Below are 22649 nucleotides of genomic sequence, written 5' to 3'. Positions count from 1 at the left end.
AGAGAGAGAGAGAGACACAGACAGAGAGAGAGAGAGAGAGAGAGAGACACAGACAGAGAGAGAGAGAGAGAGAGAGAGAGACACACAGACAGAGAGAGAGAGAGAGAGAGAGAGAGACACACAGACAGAGAGAGAGAGAGAGAGAGAGAGAGACACACAGACAGAGAGAGAGAGAGAGAGAGAGAGAGAGAGAGATAGTCAACTGGGAACTCAAGAAGGTAAACCAGCTGAGGATTATCGCACTGAACCAGGCCATATCCTGCAGTGCCATAAAAGTGAAATAAAGGAGTCTTCACTCCCTCCCAGAATCTGCACCTGTAAGTAAAACCTCCAACTATTCAACTACAGAAGCCATCACAGCCGTTAAATTCTGACTTCACATTTCACATCAGAAAGAAAATCTTTAAACAAGTAACAGCCCTACAAGGATAACACACTGTTCTTACTTCCATCTTTAAAAGAATTTTTTTTGTCCATACCTACTTTTGATCTTTGCCTCTGTATTTTATTGAATCAGTTTTTACTTAATAACTCTCAGCAATAGTTGTATGATAACTCAGCATTTATCTTGTATAAGGTGTAAGTTCTGCAATTAATGTTTAAATTGGAATTCTTAAAAAAATCTACAAGGAGGATAAGTTAACTCTAGCGGGTGCCCCATTATGAATATCCAACTCATAGCTGCTTGTATTATACAAGCATAATCCTATACAGGGCCGTGTGGAGCAGAATCCCTGGGCCAAATGGCCCGACATTAATAACACTTTTAAAGACCTGACATACAAATGTTTCCTCCTAGTCACAAGTGGCTATTTTATATTGTCTTTCATTGTGTTCAGGCTTGTGTACAAATCAACTTGCGAACTCACTCAAGGACAGAACCCATTTGTAACCTGGGCACTGCCTGTTCATATTCTCAGTTCACGAACCCCTCTCACATGGTCAAAGTCCAGCTTCCTGATATCTGAAAGTCTTTGGCCAAAAACGCAGGAACTTAGGAGCAAGCCTGGGCCATTTGAGCACTCGAGCCTGCTCTGCTATTCAATAACATAAAAGCTGATGGTGTTGTAGTCTCTGCTTTGCCTTCCTGTCTGCTCCCCATAATCCTCGACTCCCCTGACTATCAAAACAATCTATCTAAAGCAGCCTTGAATAAATTCAATGACGGTAATGATTAAGAGAGAAGATTATCACACAAGAGAAATGTGCACCAGATACAATCCATGAACCTCTTTCAGATTTCTGGGGAAATAAACTTGCATTCTTTCCCCCCAAAGAGCCCTCATTGTTGCTTGGACAAAACAAGGTCAAGTAATTCTTTCCAGAAACTAAACTGGATAAAAGGCAAGAAGCTGACTCCATGTTTTTCACCTGATCCCCACACATAGAATGGGTCTACAATTCCTGCTGTTTCTTTATCAACAATGTGCCTGCACCTCTTTCTTCAGTACCACAGCATCCGCAAGGCAGATCGAATAGCAAGAAGCATCAGCCATGTGTTCCCTCTCAGTCTTTGTTTGTGTAGGAATGGCTGGCTTCGAAGAACTAGTGCATTTTCAGATCTCCTGGACAGTTCAGATGAACTGCTTTCTGGATGGCAGGGGAGTTTAAAAATAAATCAGGGTTATAAAAGTCAGCGGGGTAAGGTGGGGCTTGCCAGTGGTCAATGATATATTGGCAGACGCCTGGTACAACCTGCTGACTGGCTGTTCCCCTTCCCAACAGTGGGACAGGCAATTAAAAACAGAAGGGAAAAAATGATTGTCTCTGTATTGCTGTGCAGCACAGTAGTAGTGTAGGTCTTGGTATGCATTAACTGCAATAACCTATACAGTATCTTCACCATAAGAAAGGTTCCGGGACAATAGCACATGTTCCTGTTCGCTAATTTGATCCCAAGCCAGTCAGTGAAGGATGAAACTGGACACAAATATCTTCTTCTGATTTATGAGTTTATTTACAGAATGCAGCACAATTATTACCTGTTTCCTACCCATTAGCCCAGTGACCAGCCGGTCTCTCTTTCTGCTGTTTTAGAAAACACACAAAACAAAAAAAAAATACAAATTGCCCCTTCAAAGAGCACTGCAGCATAAGAGAAAGCCCCGAGAGGAACTTACTCATTCAAATACAAATCAGAATTGGAGGGGCTGTTTTAATGCGCTTAGCAGCTGTGGAAAAGCCTCTCTTTCCAAGTGCTCTGGGTACTTTATTGGCTAATTCTGTTCACCTGTGCATCTCAACAATGTACTTTACATCACATTGCTCCTGTATATGTTCTTCAAATATTCCAAAATGCTTCACAGGACATTGATCAAACAAAACTCAACACCAAACCATATAACAACAGGTGACCAAATGCTCACAACACTATAAATCCATATGTAAAAGGAACAGTAATGCGCCATTCGGCCTCTCAAGACTGCTCCACCATTCAATAGGATCACGGATGATCCAACATTCCTCGTGTCTACTTCCCTGAGTTTTCCCTGTAACCCTTGAAGAGTCACCAGATTCGTAACATGAGCTCTGCTTTCTTCCCACAGATGCTGCTAGGCCTGCTGAGTTTCTCCAGCAGTTTCTGCTTCCGTTACCGTGGTAAAGAATGGAGAGCAGGAGCTCGGGCAGATCGCATCTCCTCTGCCAAAAGGGACCCTCAGATTGAACATGGTGTCTCTCACCCTATCACTGAACTGAAATCAATTCACTTGGAACCGAGTCCAAACTGAACTGGGGACTTCCCGAGGGTCAATGTGTACCTTAGTCACAGGCTAAGTACCAGTTCTGCCAGGGATTTGGGCGAATTTGCATTGCTGAAAGAAAGATAATTTCGAACATGAATTAAGCCACCTCTTCTCAAACTGCTGTTCCAAGATTAAGAGCCAGCAGATTACGAGAGATTTCAGTTTACTCAGAGCTGGACCAGCTCCAGCACAGACCAGCTGCTGAGCATAAATCCTACCGAAGCAATCTGGAGAGCTTAGCTACATCAATCACTGATGCCCAATGTCTCCCTGATACTGGTGGGAAGGTACATGAACTGGAAACAAAACATTCAATGCTTCAGATAAGGAGAAACGCAGACTAAAATAAGAAAGAAAACACACAAGGTTTGTATTTAACTATAGTTACGACAGAGAGATTTGGAAGAGTGTGGAGGACATTTGCACAGTGACTCCCACCACCACTGACATCAAATTCAAAATTCTCACATTATTAATTTCTATTCCAAGCCAAGCCCAGGAGAAGTCCATTAAAGCAATTTTCTCATTGCGGTTTTGACTGATTTTCATGGAACTCAGCCTTATTTAAGATATTGCTTCATTGCACAGCTGTTACCAATTCTTCTGTCATTTATAAATGTCCATTCCCTTGGCGGATAAAACATTATCTGATTTATTTTGTTATATCTATTGCCTTTGTCCTTGTTCCCTTCCTGTAACTGGAGCTGCATTCTACTAGCACCCTGGTGACAGGCTGGTGTCTGGGTGAGGGTGGGGGATGATGTGTAACATGGTGAGGAAAGGCAGGAACAAAGTGCCCATCACCTTCTCAGTGCCAGGACATTCTGCCAGCAATATCTTGGGAATGTTTGATGGGGCTGGCATGGAGAGAGCTTTACTCTGTATCATACCCCGTGCTGTCCCTGTCCTGGGAGTGTTTCATACAGTACAGTGTAAATGGAGCTTTACTCTGTATCTAACCCTGTGTTGTCTCTGTCCTGGGAGTGTTTAATGGGGAACAGTGTAGGGAGACCCCAGCCCGCCTTCCTCCTGCAACCCTGGCCACACTGATTTACTGGCAGCTAGAAAATGGCAGAAGCTCCAATGACATTTATTGAGCCAGGCCGAGAATGCATCCGAGCTTCCAGCAATGTCAATGCAGAGCCACTTACCACTCTTCAGCCTGTTGTCAGATCGTGCAGAATTGGCCCCATTGGAATTGGGGGAAACTTGCACAATGAAAAGAAATTGAAAAACTGCTCAATGTTCAGCAACATTCACCACTGCTCAGATACTGAAGCAGCCTGTGTCCAAATGCAACAGTATCAGGCTTGGGCTGACAAGGGACAAGTAACTCAAAGCTAGCAAGAACTGCAAATGCTGGAGTCAGAGGCAATACAGTGTGGAGCTCGAGGAACACAGCAGGCCAGGGAGCATCACAGGAGCAGGGAAGTCGACGTTTCCGAAACAGCAGCTTTCCTGCTCCTCTGATGCTGCCTGACCAGCTGTGTTCCTCCAGCTCCACACTGTGTTGACTCTGAATTGGCAAGTAACATTCACGCCACACAAATGCCAGGCTATGACCAGGAATGTGAGTGTCAGGAGTGTGACGGAATACTCCCCACTTGCCTGGATGAGTGCAACTCCAACAACACTAAAGAAACTCAACACCATCCAGGACAAAGCAGCCCCCACTTGATTGGCACCACATCCACAAACATCCACTCCCTCCACCACCGACGCTCAGTAGCAGCAGTGTGTACTATCTACAAGATGCACTGCAGAAAATCCTTAATCAGCACCTTCCAAACCCACAACCACTTCCATCTAGAAAGACAAGGGCAGCAGATATATGGGAATACCACCTCCTGCAAGTTCCTCTCCAAGCCACCCATCATCCTGACTTGGAAATATATTGTTGTTCTTTCACTGTTGCCGGGTCAAAATCCTGGAATTCCCTTCCTAAGGGCATTGTGGGTCAGCCTTTCGGGGTGGACTGCAGTGATTCAAGAAGGCAGATAACCATCACCTTCTCTGGAGCAAATCAGAACATGCAATAAATGTTGGCACAGTCAATGATGCTTATATCCCATGAGTGATATTTTGAAGAAAGACCCTATATAACAACACCCTACATAAGTTCTGGTCCCTGGCTAATGGACTGAATCCCTATTGTGCCTTATCATCCCGTTGCCATTGTACCTTTTTGGACAGTCGTTTGAACCTACCTTTATATAGCACCATTCCTGATGCGGTGATTGTAGCCATTGTAATACTTTTGAATTGTTGTCAATATTGCCGTTGTGTAAAACCAGAGACTGGGAGAGAAGTGCAGAAATGATTCTTCATATGCAGTGTGGCAATACAGTAATGTGGAACTCTCTCCCACAAAGCCCATTGTGAAATGTGTTTGGTAAACTCTGAGGCACCTGGGGTTTTAGAAAGCATTGAGGCATTGTGGGGAAATGGAATGAGGATTAGCAGCAGCAATTACCAAGGAATTGAACAATATGGCTCAAGGGGCTGAGTGGCCCCCTCCTGTTATGACCTACATACCTTCAGAGTGTTCTGAGCATGCGGGCTGGAGCCAATGGCGATCAGACCAGGACCGGCCATAGTGCAGAAAGTCTTCAGGTGCAGAGTACCTGTCACTTCAACTGTGGAAACTGCATAGTCCTGTAATGAACAAACAAAAGCTTATTCCTTTTACTGCTGAATCACATCAATGGCTCCAAATTACAGCTAATTGCACATAAGCAGAGCTATATCCATCAGCTGCTTTAAGATTGTTCTATATTGATTTGACATTTTGCCTGCTATTTTCCCTGCAGTGCTCTGATTGTTATTTTTCTGTGGAGTGGGTCACTTCATCTTTCCAATGTTAAATCTGTTGTTTCAATGTGGGTCTCCCAGTGAGGGTCTGAGGAGACTATTTAGTGCAGGGTAAATAGGTAATATCATAGCTACACACACACACACACACACACACACACACACCCACACACACACAGATATAGAAAAACACTCAACCAACGCACAATGGAGACACAGACAAACACTTACAAACATGGAGACACACGCACAAACATGAAAAGACATACACACACAGATACGCACATACAATGAGACAGATAAACACAAACACGATTAGACAGACCAACACACATACACACACACTCTCACACACACACATCAATGCAACATGTCATCAAGCCAATAAACCCACCCACATCCACGCAAGCTAACGGATCATAGTTTAAAAGCAGTTTAAAAGTAGGAAGTCACCCATTAAAACTGAGAAGAGGAAACATTTTTCTCTCAGAGGGTTGACAGTCTTTGGAATTCCCTTTCCAAAAGGCAGTGGATGCATGTGCTTTAAAGATTTTTAATGCAGAGGTGGGCAGATTCTTGATGAGCAAACAGGTGAAAGATTATCCAGGAGTAGGCAGAAATGTAGCAGTAAGGGTAGAATCAGATTAGCCATGCTCTTATTGAATGACAGTACAGGCTTGAAAGGCTGAATGGTCTACTCTTGTTCCTTGTTTGTATCCACCTACAGACCAACAAGAATGGCTGAATAGTGACTTTCAGTGGGAACCTAGGGTGAACTGTGCTGTGGAATAATTCCACAAGGACCTCAACAGCAAATCCACGTGAGTATGAGGGCTGTCAGCAGCAGTGGGTAGGTCAGCACCGAGGAATGGGCTCAGACTCACGGCCAAGGATTAGCATCCCACTGACAAACAGAGAGCTTTGGTCAAGTAGACAAGGAGGAACAAGATCAACGTACAGAACAAATCACTATTTAGGTAACTGGCAAAAGAATTAGAGAGGAGTTGTTATGATTTGAAATGTGATGTCTGAGAGGCCAGTGGAAACAGATTCAATAATAACATTCCAAAACCTGGATAAATACTTGTAAAGGCAACGTTTGAAGAGCTATGTAGGAATGCAGGACTAATTAGTACTTTCTTCAAATATCCAGCACTGGTCTGAATGAGCTCTGCCTATGTTCCTTTATTCATTCACAGGACATAAGATTCTATGATAAAGCTTACGCTTTAGTGAATGCACATACACCTGAGTGTGAGTCGCTGAATAGTGTTGTTCACAGCCTGAATACTGAGCTTTAGGGACAGGCTGAGTAGGCTGGGGCTAAACTCCCTGGAGCAACAGAGGCTGGGGGTAGGGGGGAGGGTGACCTTTCACAGGTTTATAAAATCATGAGGGACATCGATAGGGTGAACAGCAGAGGTCTTTTTCCCAGGGAAGGGGAGTCCAAAACTACAGGACATAGGTTTAAGGTGAAAGAGGAAAGATTTAAAAGGGATCTAAGGGGCAACTTTTTCACGCAGAGGGTGGTGCGTGTATGGAATGAGTTGCCAGAGGAAGTGGTGGAGGCTGGTACAATTACAACATTTAAAAGGCATCTGGCTGGGTACATGAATAGCCAGGGTTTAGAGGGATAGGGGCTAAATGGGGTCTAGGTCAGAATGGGATATCTGGTCAGCATGGACGAGTTGGACCGAAGGGTCTGTTTCATGCTGTATATTTCTATGACACAAAGCAGAGCTGCTGTCCCTGACTAGGAACTCAATCCTTGACTTGCTCCTCATGAGCAGCCATCAGTGTTGTGAACACCTCACCCCACCTCCTGAACCCGACACACCCCCTCCCCCAAGACCCCACTCCTCCAGATACATCACAAACTGAAATCGAACAGAACGTTCACTCACCTTAAAAACATCTGCCACAATTTGAGCACCTTGCTGATTGGTTCTCTTCGAAAGACCCACAAAAAATTCTTTCCCTGAATAGGAGTAAGGGTAAAGATAGCAGTGTTGGAACTGTATCAACCACAGTGCTTACCTACGAGTAGATTAATGCAATTGTTAAAGGAGTAGTGTGCTGGGATAGCATTAGGTTTAGGGTTAGAATCAGTCTTAGGGCTAGAGCTAGTGTTAGCTTTAGTATTAAGATTAGAGTTAATTTGGGGTTCATGTTAAGGTTTGGATTAGTGTTAGGTTGGGGTTAAAGTTAAGGTTAGGGTTAGTATTAGGTTACGGTTAAGGTTAGGGTAAGGTTGGGGTTAAGGTTAAGGTTAGAGTTAGTATTAGGATAAGGTTCAGATTAGGGTAAGGTTGGGGTTAAGGTTAAGGTTAGGGTTAGTATTAGGGTAAGATTGGGGTTAAGGTTAAGGTTAGAGTTAGTATTAGGATAAGGTTCAGATTAGGGTAAGGTTGGGGTTAAAGTTAAGCTTAAGCTTAAGGTGTACAAGATGATGAGAGGCATAGATATTTTCCCAGGGCGGAAATGACTATTACAAGGGGGCATAGTTTTAAGGTGATTGGAGGAAGGTATAGGGGAGATGTCAGAGGTAGGTTCTTCACACAGAGAGTGGTGGGTGTGTGGAATGCGCTGCCGGCAGTGGTAGTGGGGTCAGATACTTTAGACACTTTTAAGCGACTCTTGGATAGGCACATGGAGGATAGTAAAATGTAGGATATGCAGGGTAGATTGATCTTAGTAGGATAATAGGTCGGCACAACATCGTGGGCCGAAGGGCCTGTACTGTGCTGTACTGTTTTATGTCCTATGTTACTGACAGAGTTAAGGTTAGTGATAAGGTTAGGGTTAGTGTCAAAGGCTTCTGTTTGGGAGAGTGGGGCAATCTCAAGGAGCAGAGGGTATGAGGGACAGAGAGAGAATGCCAGGAGGGGAATCCTGTGAAAGTATGGACCTTTGGACACAGATCAGCTCTCCCCGACTCCCAGAATCCTACCAATACCCTAACAGATCATGACCTGAAAGGGCAAAACAAGGTGAGCCAATCAGTGCAGAAGGACTGATGGATGAAGAGAGACTGGATTGGTTAGGCTGATATTCACTGGAGTTTAGAAGAATGAGGGGGTACAGTTTGAGGAGACAGGGTAGGCCATTTCAGGCTGAGATGAGGAGAAATGTCTTCACCCGGAGAGTGGTGAGCCTGTGGAATTCACTACCACAGAAAGGAGTTGAGGCTAAAACACTGAAGGAGTTAGGTATAGATCTTAGGACTAAAAGGATCAAAGGGTATGGGGGAGAAATTGGGAACAGGGGATTGAGTTGGATGGTCAGCCATTATCATACTGAATGATAGAACAGGTTCAAAGGGACGAATGGCCTACACTTTCTCTTATTTACTATGTTTCTATATCATCATGAACAACAATGCAGCAATTGATTGCAATAATGAGACTCACAAAGATAACTAGACAGAGCAAACTGCAAACCATCACAGTCTGTAAAGATGAAGGTGTCAGATTACCTAAATGTGTGTAAAAGCAATGTTCTAGGCTTTATCACAGTAATTATCAAAAGTTTCCCCATCATTATTCACAAGGCAGCAACATTACAATTTGTGTAGTTAATCCTAGTGACACAGAGCAATAATGTCTCAAGACATTTTATAATTCATGTACTTTTCATGCACAGATGAATATCTATGTTTCTTTAAAAAAAAAGGTATTTCCCCTTATTGTCTCTACTCCTTTTGCTAATTGTCGTAAATGTATGACTTCTGGTTATTGCATCCTCATGCACTGCTATCAGTTTCTCTTAGACTCAAACAATGTCCTGTAAAGATAATCATTTTTGGAACTGCTCCGTTCCACAACATCTTTTTTTATTTGGGAGCTGCAGCTGATTTTCTCAGGGTGTTAGGTCAGTGATTTCCCAAACACTGGGAAAAGTGTAGTGTAGGATCACAGACTGCCAGTGCATGGGTAAGCAGGGAGGAGAAATTCTCTCAAAAACATCCAAATTCCAAACATCAAAACAAGTTGTCAAAATCTATAAACATTATTAAGATTTAGAGAGATGTCAACTTCTGCAGGCGGGTAAGAGGCTGGACATTTTGAATTACACAGTCATAGAGTTGTACAGCATGGAAACAAACCCTTTGGTCCAACTCAGCCATGCCAACCAGATATCCTACATAAATCTAGTCCCATTTGCCAGCATTTGGCCCATATCTCTCTAAACCCTTCCTACTCATATACCCATCCAGATGCCTTTTAAACGTCGTAATTATACCAGCCTCCACCACTTCCTCTGGCAGCTCATTCCATACACACACCACCCTCTATGTGAAAAAGTTGCCCCTCAGGTCCCTTTTAAATCTTTCCTCACTCACCTTAAACCTATGTTCTCTAGATTTAAACTCCCATACCCTGGGGAAAAGACCTTTGCTGTTCACCCTATCTATGGCCCTCATGATTTTATAAACCTCTATAAGGTCACTCCTCAGCCTCCATCACTCCAGGGAAAATAGCCCCAGCCTATTCAGCCTCTCCCTGTAGCTCAAACCCTCCAAACTTGGCAACATCCTTGTAAATCTTTTCTGAATCTTTTCAAGTTTCACAACATCCTTCCTATAGCCGGGAGACCAGAATTGCACGCAGTATTCCAAAAGTGGCCTAGCCAATGTCCTGTACAGCTGCAACATGACCTTCCAACTCCTGTTCTCAATGTACTGACCAATAATAGCAAGCATACCAAACGCTATCTTCACTATCCTGTTTACCTGGGACTCCACTTTAAACGAGCTTTTTTTTAACTTTTTTTTATTCAATCATACAATGTGGACATCACAGGCTGGGTCACATTCTGGACTTAATATTGAGTTCAACATCTTCAGACTGTGAACTCACTCCCATTTTCTTTCTGTCTATTAGTTTTACTTGTTGCATTCTCTGTCAGCATGTCCTCTCTCCTCTCCCCCCACTCCAGTTGGACTGACTGTTCTTTCCTGTTTGGCAGTTAGACACGCCATTACAAAGAACAAAGAACAGTACAGCACAGGAACAGGCCCTTCGATCCTCCAAGCCTGCACTGACACATTTTGCCCTTCCATACTAAAACTGCCTTCACTTACAGGATCCGTATCCCTCTATTCCCTTCCTATTCATGTATTCATCCAGGTGCTTCTTGAATGCTGTAATTGTGTCTGCTTCCACCACCTCCTCTGGCAGCACGTTCCAGGTACTCATCACCCTTTGTACAAAAAACATGCCTCACACATCTCTTTTAAACTTCCCCTCTCACACCTTGAACCTCTGTCCCCTAGTAATTGACCCCTCCATCCTGGGAAAAGCCTCATACTTTCCACTCTATGTATATGATTCATCCCTCAATCTTCTGCGTTCCAGTGAAAATAAACCCAGTCTATCCAACCTTTCTTCATTGCTAAAAAAACTCCCATACCTGGCAACATCCTGGTAAATCTTTTCTGTATCCTTTCCAAAGCATCCACACCCTTCTGGCAGTGTGGTGACCAGAACCGGATGCAATATTCTAAATGTAGCCCAACTAAAGTTCTATAAAGCTGCAGCATAACTTGTCTATCCTTATACTCAATGTCTCTTCCAATGAAAGCAAGCATGTCATATGGGGTTAGTAGGAACTGCAGATGCTGGAGAATTTGAGATAACAAGGTGTGAAGCTGGAGGAACACAGCAGGCCAAGCAGCATCAGAGGAGCAGGAAAGCTGACGTTTCAGGTCCAGAAGAAGGGTTCAGACCCGAAACGTCAGCTCTCCTGCTCCTCTGATGCTGCTTGGCCTGCTGTGTTCATCCAGCTCTATACCTTGTTATCTCAAGCATGCCATATGCCCTTTCTTACTATATTGTTCTGCCATTCTCACATTCCGATGACTTAATCTGCACTGTCTATACTCTTTCTCGCCCAGCACTCCACCCTCCCACTATTGCATAAATGCTGCCCCCCTCCCTCCACACTTCATGTCAGCTCTGATGAAGTCATCTAGACTCAAAATGTTAGCTTGCTCTCTGTCCACAGATTTCAGCATCTACAGTAATTTGCTTCTCCAGGCTGGGCCAGCATTTATACATATCCCTAATTGCCCCTTGACCTGGATAGCTTGTTGGGGTTACTTCAGAGGGCAATTAAGAGTCAATCACATATCTGGGACTTCACCACATCACCCAGAAATGCCCAAAACACTGGACATGCAATAAATTGCTTTGGAATGTCACCATAACATAGACAACAGGCTGTTTCCCCAATGGCTAAAAAAGCTAGAAAGGTGTCACAATCTCAGTATGTTTAGGACTGTGATAAGGAGAAACTTCTTCACTCAGAGGGCCGTGAATCTTTGATCTCTATTGCAGAGAGGTCTGGATACAGAGACCTTGGATATGTTCAAGATTAAGCCATTTGGACACTAAGAAAATCAAGGGATATAGGGATCAAGAAAGAAAGTCGATTTGACTTGGAGACAGCCATAACTTTAATCAGTGTTGGAGTGGATCTGAAGGGCTGAATGGCCTACTCTTGCTCTTGCTTCTATGTAATTTTACCAGGATCCAGGTAACAGACACAGCGTTCAGGAATGAACAAACATTCAGAGGACTCATTGAGTGGATTGACTGCTTGCTGAATATCCAAAACACATACCTGTAAACAGGACATCCCCACCATCAAGAGTTGCTGTCTCATCTTTTATTTCTACGATATTAAAATTAAGTTCCTTCAGAATTTGCTTCGTAGTTTCCACCTGTTAAGAAAAAGAAATGTTTGGTTTCAAATGACAGAAAAGAAGCAGGTTGTTTTGACCCAACAGTCCTTGCTGGTCATCCTTATCCACATGAGCCTTGCACAATCCCTCTTCTTTGAACCCTATGGACATACTTTGATGATATAAAGATGTACATCACATCACAGAATTCCTACAGTGTGGAAACAGGCCTTTTGGCCCAACAAGTCCACACCAACCCTCTGAAGAGCATGCTGCCCTGACTCATTCCCCTACCCCTGCATATCCCATGGCTAACCCACCTAAGCTGCACATCCCTGAACACTACAGGTAATTTAGCATGGCCAATCCACCTAATCTGCACATCTTTGGACTGTGGGAGGAAACCGGAGCACCCAGGGGAAATCCATGCAGACACAGGGAGAACGTGCAAACTCCACACAGACAGTTGCCTGAGGGTGGAATCAAACCCGGGTCTCTAATGCTGTGAGGCAGCAGTGCTAACCACTGAGCCACCGTGCTGCCCTATGTAGTTATCTAGCTTTCCCTGAAGTAGACTATTCACCTCAACCACAAACAAACAGAATGCCAGTTGGTAAACTAATTGTTTCTCAATCTAACATGTACTTACAAAGACAAACAATGCAAGAAAACATCACCTCATATAACCATAACACAATTTCAGTAAGTGTCTCTGAAATGTGCTGGAGTGAAACCCCAATTAATACCATCTATAACTGTATCATAGAATCCCTACAGTGTGGAAGCAGGCTATTCAGCCCATCAAGTTCACAATGACCAGCAGCCCACCCATACCCACCCCCGACTCAATCCCTATAACCCTGCATTTCCCATGGCTAATCCAGCTAGCCTACACATCCCTGGACACTATGGGCCATTTAGCATGGCTAATCCACCTAACCTGCACAGCTTTGGACTGTGCGAGGAAACCCACACAGACACGGGGAGAATGTGCAAACTCCACACAGACAGTCGCCCGAGGGTGGAATTGAACCCGGGTCCCTGGCGCTGTGAGGCTGCAGTGCTAACCACTGAGCCACCCTACATAATTAAAGACAACTTATTCTGTAGAGTGGAGAATTCCACGTTCTCATCTCGCTCTGGGTAAGGAAGATTCTCATGAATACCCTGTTGAGTTTGTTGGTGAAAACTTTATATCCATAATCTTTTTAATCAATGGAAAGTGAGGGAGATGGAGGGTTCAAGCAGCTGAATGGCCTGTCTGTGCATAATGCTTCGAAGTAGAATTCAATTACAATTCATTCCAATGAAAAAATAGTGGAAGCAGAAACAGAATAAGAATGTAATGATTTGGGAGATGTGTCAGGGTTGAATTTTGCAGAGAGGAATGAAGTTACTTTAACTCACTCACCAGAAAATCCTTAGCATCATCATGGCCATAAGCACACCTATGTTGGCTCCTGGTATAACAGATTCAGTGCCTCAATAAAGGGTAGGGTTAATGGCCTAGTGACATTGCTACTGGGCTAGTTTTCTAGGGAGCTAAAATACTAGGGACTCAGGTTCACGTCCCACCATTGCAGAATTTAAAAAAAAACAATTCTAATCATCACCATGAAATCATTGTCAATTGTTGGGAAAAACCCTGCTGGTTCACTAATGTCCTTTAGCGAAGGAAAAATCACCATTGTGGCCATGCCTGGCTATTTGGAGAGGTGAATTTCAAAGATTCACCATCTTGTCAGTGAAAACATTTCTTCTCAGCTCAGACCCAAATAGCCAACAAAAACAGAAATTGCTGGAAAAGCTCAGCAACCTGAAAAGTTAACTCTGATTTCTCTCCACAGATGCTGCCAGACCTGCTGTGCTTTTCCAGCAATTTCTGATTTACAGCACCCACAGTTCTTTCAGCTTTTATGCCAAACAGCCAATCCTTGCTCTGAAATTATGATCCCAAGTTTGTGATATTTTATTGAGGGAAACAGTTCCAAAACCTGAGATAGAGGCTCTCAGTTACAACGGACTTGTCAATTCTTCAAGCCATTAATTTCCGTAGTTCCATTTCTTCCTTCGAACTAGGGGTTATAAGTGTGTACAGTTCTGGTGAACACATTACAGGAAGAACTGCACCAGATAGGATGCTGCCAGGAATGGAGAACTTTTGGTCTTAGGAATGATTGGATAGGTTTGGAATGTTTTCTTTGTTTATTCATTCACAAGATGTGGGCGTCACTGGCTGGGCTGGCATTTATTACCCATCCCTAGTTGCCCCTTGAGAGGGTGGTGGTGAGCTGCCTTCTTGAACCACTGCAGTCCATGTGCTGTGGGTTGACCCACAATGCTCTTAGCGAGGGGGGATTTTGACCCAGCGACAGTGAAGGAATAGCGATATATTTCCAAGTCAGGATGGTGAGTGGCTTGGAGGGGAACTTGCAGGGGCTGGTGTTCCCATGTGTCTGATGCCCTTGTCCTTCCAAATGGAAGTGGTCATGAGTTTAGAAGGTGCTGTCTGAGGATCTTTGGTGAATTTCTGCACTGCACCTCATAGGTAGTACACATTGCTGCTACTGAGCGTCGGTGGTGGAGGGAGTTAACATCAGAAAACAAAAAACTCAGAAGGGACCTGATTGAGATGTAAAGAATTAAAATGGGCCTGGATGGAGTGGATTGGAAGGGCTCATTTCTCTCAGCAGAACAAAAAATAAGAAAAGAGGATGGATTTAAAATAATTAATAGAAGGATTGGGGTGACACTGTTTCATCCAGAGGCTGGTAGGGCTCACTGGTTGAAACAGTGGCAGAAACTGACTGTGTGGATATGGACTTTACATTCAGGCCCCGACAGGGCTACGGACCAAGAGCTGGAAAATGGGATGAGTGGAAAACTCATTCTCATCTAGCAGTGGACCTAATAAAGCCAAACAACCTCCTTGTAAGGTAACAGTGAATAAGCACTTCTCAGTGATAGGGTTAAAGGTAACAGTTGGAGATTGGAGAGGCCTGACAACAGTGTCCCTATCCAGATTCGGGATTGAAACAATGAACTGAGTGATTAAAAATATGACACCATAAGAAACAGGAAGAGAAGTTGGCAGTCCCTCAAGCCTGCTCCACCATTCAATAGGATCATGGCTGATCCAACATTCCTCACGTCCACTCTCCTGCCCTTTCCCCATAACCCTTGGTTCCACGACTGATCAAGAATCTATCTACCTCAGCCTTAAATATACACAAGGACTCTGCCCCCACAGCTCTCTGCGGCTAGGAGTTCCAAAGACTCACAACCCTCTGGGAGAAGCAATTCCTTTTCATCTCAGTCTTAAATTGGTGCCCTTTTATTCTGAGACTGTGCCCTTCTGGTCCCAGACTCTCCCATGAGGGGAAACATCCTCTCAGCATTTACCCTGCCAAGCCTCCTATATGTTTCAATGAGATCACCTCTTATTCTTCGAACCTCCAGTAAGTAGAGTCCCAACCTGATTAACCTTTGCTCATAAGACAATCCCTTCAAACCAGGGATCATCCTAGTGAGCCTTCTCCAAACAGCCTCCAATGAAATGATGTCTCTCCTTAAAAAAGGGACCAAAACTGCTCACAATGCTCCAGATGTGGTCTCACCAGCACTTTGTACAGTTACAGTAAGACTTCCCTACTCTTATACTCCAACCCCTTTGAAACAAGGGCCAACGTTCCAATGGCCTTCCTGATTACCTGCTGTCCGTGTGCTAGCTTTCCGTGTTTCATGCATAAGTATGTGCCCTGTATGTACAGTGAATATACACACTTTTCACTGTACTTTTTCATTGAATACACATGACAATAAATGATTCAATTCAATCACGAAGAGAGCTCCATAAGTCCCTTTGTGTTGTACCTTTCTGTAGCTCTTCTCCATCTAATTAATGAGGAAGATGTCTTTTTCTAATGAGGTATTATTGAAGCAGAAGGGACTCCCCAATGATACACTCAGCACAAAATGAATTTTGCATTGCTTTTTCTCCTCCAGTGCTTTCATTAGACCTTTGGCACCAGGCCAATAAGATAAGGTGGATTAATCGTGAACTGTAAGCACATCCTGCTTTCCCTGCCCTGCACGCACCATCTCCATCCCCAATTAGCCTGACCTCAGTCTCATAGAGTCCTACAGCACGGAGACCAAACTGGTCCATGCCGACGAAAATGTCCATCCACGCTAACCCCAATTCCTTGCACTTGGTCCATATCCTTCTAAACATTTTCTATCCATGTATTCATCCGTGTGCCTTTTAAATGTTGTTAATGTACCTGCCTCAACCACTTCCGCTGGCAGCTCATTCCATATGTGTACCACCCTCTGCGTAAAAAAGTTGTCCCTCAAGTTCCCATGTATTCGTTCCCCTCTTACCTTAAACTGATGCCCTCTAGTCCTCAATTTCTCAATCCTGGGAAAAAGACTGAGTGCATTCACCCTATCCATGTCTCTCATGATCTTATACACTTCTATAAGATTCCCCTCAGTCTCCTATGCTCTAAAGAAAAAGTCCTGGCTTGTCCAACCTCTCCCTATAACTCAGTCCCTTGAATCCTGGCAACATCCTTGTAAATTTCTTCTGCACTCTTTCCAGTTTAATAACATCCTTCCTATAGCAAAGTGACCAAAACTGAACACAATACTCCAAATGCAGCCTCACCAATGTCATGTACAACTGCAGCATAACTTCCCAACTTCTGTACTCAATGCCCTGACTGATGAAGACCAGTGTGCCAAAAGCCTTCTTCACTGCCCTGTCTATCCTGTGACTCCACTTTCAGAGAACTGTGCATCTGAACTCCAAGGTCCCTCTGTTCCACTACACTCCTTAAGGCCTAACCCATTCACCATGAAACTTCTACCTTGATTTGACTTTTTAAAATGCAACACCTCACACTTATCTATATTAAACTCCAGTTGCCATTTCTCGGCCCACCTCCCCAGCTGATCAAGATCCTGCTGTAACTGCTCTTCTCTCTCTTTGGGCTCTTTCCTTTATCCTATCGTTTACTCCCTATCCCAAACCTTTCCCTATTTTCTGCGTATAAACCGACGTTTTCCCAGCTACCATCAGTTCTGAGGAACGGTCACCAGACCCGAAACATTAACTCTGATTTTTTCTTCACAGATGCTGCCAGACCTGCTGAGCTTTTCCAGTAACTTCTGTTTTTGTTTCTGATGTACAGCATCTGCAGTTCTTTTGGTTGTTTTACTACTAACCAAACCCTGTCTTTTTAAATCTTTCTTATCCCTCAGAATCTTCTCAAGTAACTTACCTCTTACAGATGTTAAGCTTACTGGTCTATAATACTTTGCAGCTCTTCCTGAATAAGGGCACAACATTCACTACCCTCCAGTCTTCTGGGCCCTCACCCGTGGCTAATGATGATGGAAATATATCAGCCAGGTTCCCTGCAATTTCTTCTCTCGCCTCTTGCAGGGCTTTTGGATATATCTGATCAGGACCAGGAGATTTATCCACCTTCATACATTCTAATACTTCCAACACCACATCTGCTGTGTTATGGACTGTCCCGAAGATATCGCCACTACCTTCCCCAAGTTCCCAAGTCTTCATGTCTTTCTGCACGGTAAACAAAGAGGAGAAATATTCATTGAGGACCTCGCCCATCTCCTCCAGTTCCACACACACATGTCCATTTTGAATCTTGAGGGAGTCCTATTCTCTCTGCAAGCTCCCCACAGAGCAATTCAATTCCTTCACTCGTTCCCCATCACCCTGCACCTAGAGTCATAGAGTCCTACAGCACAGAGACAGGCCTTTTGGCCCAAACTGGTCTATGCCAACTAAAATGTCCATCCACGCTACTTCTGATTACTGTATCTCCTCCCAGACTCACACTTGCCTCCCTGTGCTATGGATTGTCCCGAAGATATCGCCACTAACTTCCCCAAATTCCCAAGTCTTCATGTCTTTCTCCATGGTAAACACAGAGGAAAAATATTCATTGAGGACCTCGCCCATCTCCTCCAGTTCCACACATGCATGTCCATTTTGATCCTTGAGGGAGTCCTATTCTCTCTGTAGTTATTCTTTTTGTCTGTTACATTAAGTACACTAACATCTGGGTGGATGAAATGACACATGCCAACTAGCCATGCTGACTCGTTGCTCAGCAGATGGCTCCTTTTGTTCTTTACAATTTGAAACTGCAATGTTGCCAGGCTTTTCAACAAGTGAAACCAAACCTCCTGCACACATTAATCTGTCTTGCTTTCTGGCGATATCTTCACACAGCCTTGAATTGCATGGCATCTCTGAGAGAGCACAGAGGAGATTAAGGTTTACCCACGAGGCCAGGATTGCAGCAAACGAGATTGAGAGAAGATGCCATCACACAAACGTACCGATTATGAGTGGAATAGGCCATTCAGCCCCTCCAGCCTGCTTCCCTACTCAAGAAGATCATAGCTCATCTGATTACTCCACGTACTTCTCTGCCAATCCCTGGAACCTCTCATCCACCTGCACAAAGAGAATGTAACCCCCACTGCCTTAGAGATATTCAAACACTCTGCTTCCATCACCTTTTCAGGAAGAGAGTTCCAAAGATTCAAGGCCCTTGGTGAGAAAATAAAATCTCCCCATTGCTGTTTTAATTGGGTGATCTCTTATTTTTAAATAGTGACCCTTAGTACTAGATTCTAGTGTCGGAGGCTGAGGGGTGACCTTATAGAAGTTTATAAAATCATTAGGGGCATGGATAGGGTGAATAGCCAAGGTCTTTTCCCCAGGATAGGGGAGTCCAAAACTACAGGGCATAGGTTTAAGGTGAGAGGGGAAAGATTTAAAAGGGACCGAAGGGGCAACTTTTTCACGCAGAGGGTGGTGCGTGTATGGAATGAGCTGCCAGAGGAAGTGATGGAGACTGGTACAATTACAACATTTAAAAGGCATCTGGATGGGTATATGAGCAGGAAGAGTTTAGAGGGATATGGGCCAAATGCTGGCAAATGGGACTAGATTAATGTAGGATATCTGGTTGGCACGGCTGAGTTGGACGAAAGAGTCTGTTTCCATGCTGTACAACTCTATGACTCTATGTATCCTGTCAGGACCCCTCAGGGTTTATAAGCTTCTATCAAGTCGCCTGTTACAGTGTCTGGATCGGGCTGTACAAAATGATACAGGTTTAGGCAAGACAGACAAAGAAACGTAGCTCCCATTCACTGATTGTACAGGAACCAGACTTGGGACAAAAAGATGAAAGTGGAAAGTCTGGAAGAATCTTTGTTTATTCAGCGAGTGGTGTCACCTGGAGCTTGATGCCGATTTTGTGGGGTGGGTGGGGCTGTGGAAATGGATACAATGAATGAGTTTGGAAGGGAATTCGCTGGGCGCTTGGGAGAATTAAACATGCAAGGCTGCAGGGAGAAAGAGACTGGTCGGATCACTGTGCAGAGAGCTGGCATTCATTCAATAAACCAAATGGCCTCCTTCACATCCCATGAATGAATAAAAACGATTATATTATTGTACAACACCAAGGAAGAGCCACAACAGTGTTAGAACCTCTCGTTTATCATAAGCCTGCAACTGTAAGCACATTTTTAACAATTTTGTTTAATGTTAAAATGCAAGACAGAAAGAAATGTTGTTTTCCAGAGATTGTCTTTGGAAACAGGGGGGAAATGGTTGACAGGTTACTAACCAATCTCTCAGTTTGTTTGGAGCTCTGACTGAATATCTTCAGATTCTTTATTCAGGTAAAGGGCAGATGATGGATAAACTGCCAAAACTCCATGAGTCACTGACAAGCTGTGAGGAACAAATGTTTCTCGATTCTAGTCAGCCATGCCTGACTGTGACACAGCTAAGTGATTCATTTACACGAGCTACAAGGTGCAGCTTTATAGAAAGGACAGCATGTGCACAAAAAGACCAGCACAGACTCAATGGGCTGAATCGCTTCTTTTTGCAGATCCACAACCTCATCAGGTTGAATGTAGAGGTGCCGGTGTTGGACTGGGGTGGATGAGGTCAGAAATCTGAAAGCAGCACTCCAAAAGCTTGAGATTTCAAATAAACATGATGGACTATAACCTGATGTCATGTGACTTCTGATTGTATCAGCCAACGCATTCCAAATTTTGGTTCAAAAATACTTTTCCTTGTATTGCCCAGATTTTTTGTGAGTAGTCCTAAATCCTCTGCTTGCTGAAATTTCGGTTATCCGAATCAATTTCTCCTTATTTACTCTTATTAAAATCCTTCACCGTTTTAAACATCTCTTGATCAAATCTCCTTCTAACCTTTGTGTACCAAGGAGAACAACCTCCCCAGACTCTCCACATAGTTGAACCCCTCAACAGTGGATCTATTCCAACAAACCCTTTCTGTAACGTCTCTCTAAAGCCTTCATAATATTCTTACATGGCGTTATGCTCTCCAATGTGTAATGGTACCACAGAATCAGTGCTTAGGAATGTGTTAAGAGAACATTGAAACATGGGAGAATACTAAGACCATTGCAAATCCCCTGGCCATGTCCCGGTGTGTACATAATGTCAAACTGACATGGACAAGTTGGACTGAAGGGTCTGTTTCCGTGCTGTATGACCCTATTATTTTAAATCCCACTCCTGCACATCAAACAGTTTCACAGCTACTTATTTGATTCTCCTATGGCCTTGCTGATGCACTGAACTCTAGGAGGCAGGAGGAATCACTCTTTTTAAGCAGCTCAAACATGTGCACCATGCCCCTCAGTCACTAGCAGCAGTGAGACCTGTACATATAAATAGTGAACAGGAGCAGAGGTGGACTATGCAGTCCCTTGAGCCTTCTCTCGCATTGAATGGGGTCACGGCTGATCTGTTTGTGATTCGAATCCCACATTCCCATCCACCTCCGATAATCCTCAAGTCTTTGCCTAACCAGAATCGATCTGCCTCCACCTTTAAGGACTGTATTTACACGGCTCGCTGCTGCGGAAAGGCGGCCAACATCATCACAGACTCATCGCACCCCGGTCATGATCTCCTACAATCTCATAGATACAGAAGCCTGAACACACGCACCAGCAGGTTCAAGAACAGCTTCTTTCCAGCCGTTATCAGACTGATGAATGGACTCCAGCCTCAAATAGTATAACCTGTAATGTCACCCATAAACCTCTAAGTCTTTTTGATCTGTACATCCTTTGCTTGCTGTGATCTGTCTGCACCACTTGTAAACAAAGCTTTTCACTGTATTTCGGTACACGTGACAATAAAATCAATCAAAAAATATCAAATCAAAAATACTCAATGACACACCTACCCACCTTCTGATGCTCCGAGCTCTCACAACTTGTCATCTCTGTTCTGAATGGGTGATCCTTCATTTTAAAACACTGCCCCCTAGCTGTGGACTGACCCACAAGAGGAAATCTCCTTCCCACTTTCACCCTGCAGAGGCCATTCAGGATCTGATACACTTCAATCAGGTCACCTCTCACTCTCCTAAACTCCAGGGGAAACAAGTCCGGTCTGTCCAACCATTCGCCATAGCCCAAATCACTCGCTTCACGTGGCAAGTTAGTAAACTTCCTCTAAACTATGTCCAATGTACTTAAATCCTTCCTTAAAGAGACAAACTGCACACTACCTCATAGAATGTGTGGAAGCAGGTTATTCGGCCCATTGAGTCCACATCGACCCTCCAAAGAGCATCCCACCCAGACTCACCCCTATCCCTCGACACTCTGGGCAAGTTAGCACAGCCAATCCACCTTAACCTGCACATCTTTGGGCTGTGGGAGGAAACTGGGGCACCTGGAGGAAACCCACACAGACACAGGGAGAACGTGCACACTCCATATACAGTTGCCTGAGGGTGGATTCGAAACTGTGTCCCTGTGCTGTGAGGCAGCAGTGCTGGGCAAGATGTGGTCTCACTAATGCCCTGTCCAACTGAAGCATAAAATCCTCACTTCTGTGTTCAATTCCTCTTATAATAAAGGATAATGTCCCATTAGTCTTCTTAATTATTTACTATATTTGACCTTTCGGGACTCATTCACTAGAACACCTAGATCCCTCTGCACCTCAGAGTTCTACAATCAACTGTGTTTAAGTAATTCTTTGTTTTTTGATCCTCGTTGCCAACATGAATAACTGTGGGACGTTCTTTACACTGACTACAGCAGTATAGGAAAGGGAATATACGCCCACATCCCCAGAATGAATACAGGATCAAAGAGAAACTCATTGAGAGAATGAAGAGCTCAAATAAAGGTTTGCAGGTGACCAAATAAGTAAATAAATATAGAATACCTCTGATCTTAAAGCGACTCACTTCAGAACATAGAACATAGAACAGTACAGCACAGTACAGGCCCTTTGGCCCGTGATGTTGTGCCGACCTATTATCCTACTAAGATCAATCTACCCTGCAT

General features: G+C 43.9%; 1 protein-coding gene across 1 annotated transcript in view; it reads right to left on the bottom strand.

The window, feature by feature from the left end:
- The window catches only part of ddah1 (dimethylarginine dimethylaminohydrolase 1), a 71359-nt gene that overhangs the window by 8264 nt on the left and 40446 nt on the right, over positions 1–22649 (bottom strand). Inside the window, exons 2-4 of the mRNA XM_020535917.2 lie at positions 12180–12279; positions 7460–7533; positions 5280–5399 (exon numbers count right to left, since the gene is read on the bottom strand). Of these exons, the coding sequence (XP_020391506.2) occupies positions 5280–5399; positions 7460–7533; positions 12180–12279 (294 nt within the window). The remainder of the gene's footprint in view (positions 1–5279; positions 5400–7459; positions 7534–12179; positions 12280–22649) is intronic.

Source organism: Rhincodon typus, chromosome 10, assembly GCF_021869965.1.
Source record: "Rhincodon typus isolate 14 chromosome 10, sRhiTyp1.1, whole genome shotgun sequence".
In the NCBI taxonomy this organism is placed as follows: domain Eukaryota; kingdom Metazoa; phylum Chordata; class Chondrichthyes; order Orectolobiformes; family Rhincodontidae; genus Rhincodon; species Rhincodon typus.
The sequence above is the reverse complement of the archived record's forward strand: the minus strand, read 5'-3'. Positions and strand labels throughout refer to the sequence as shown.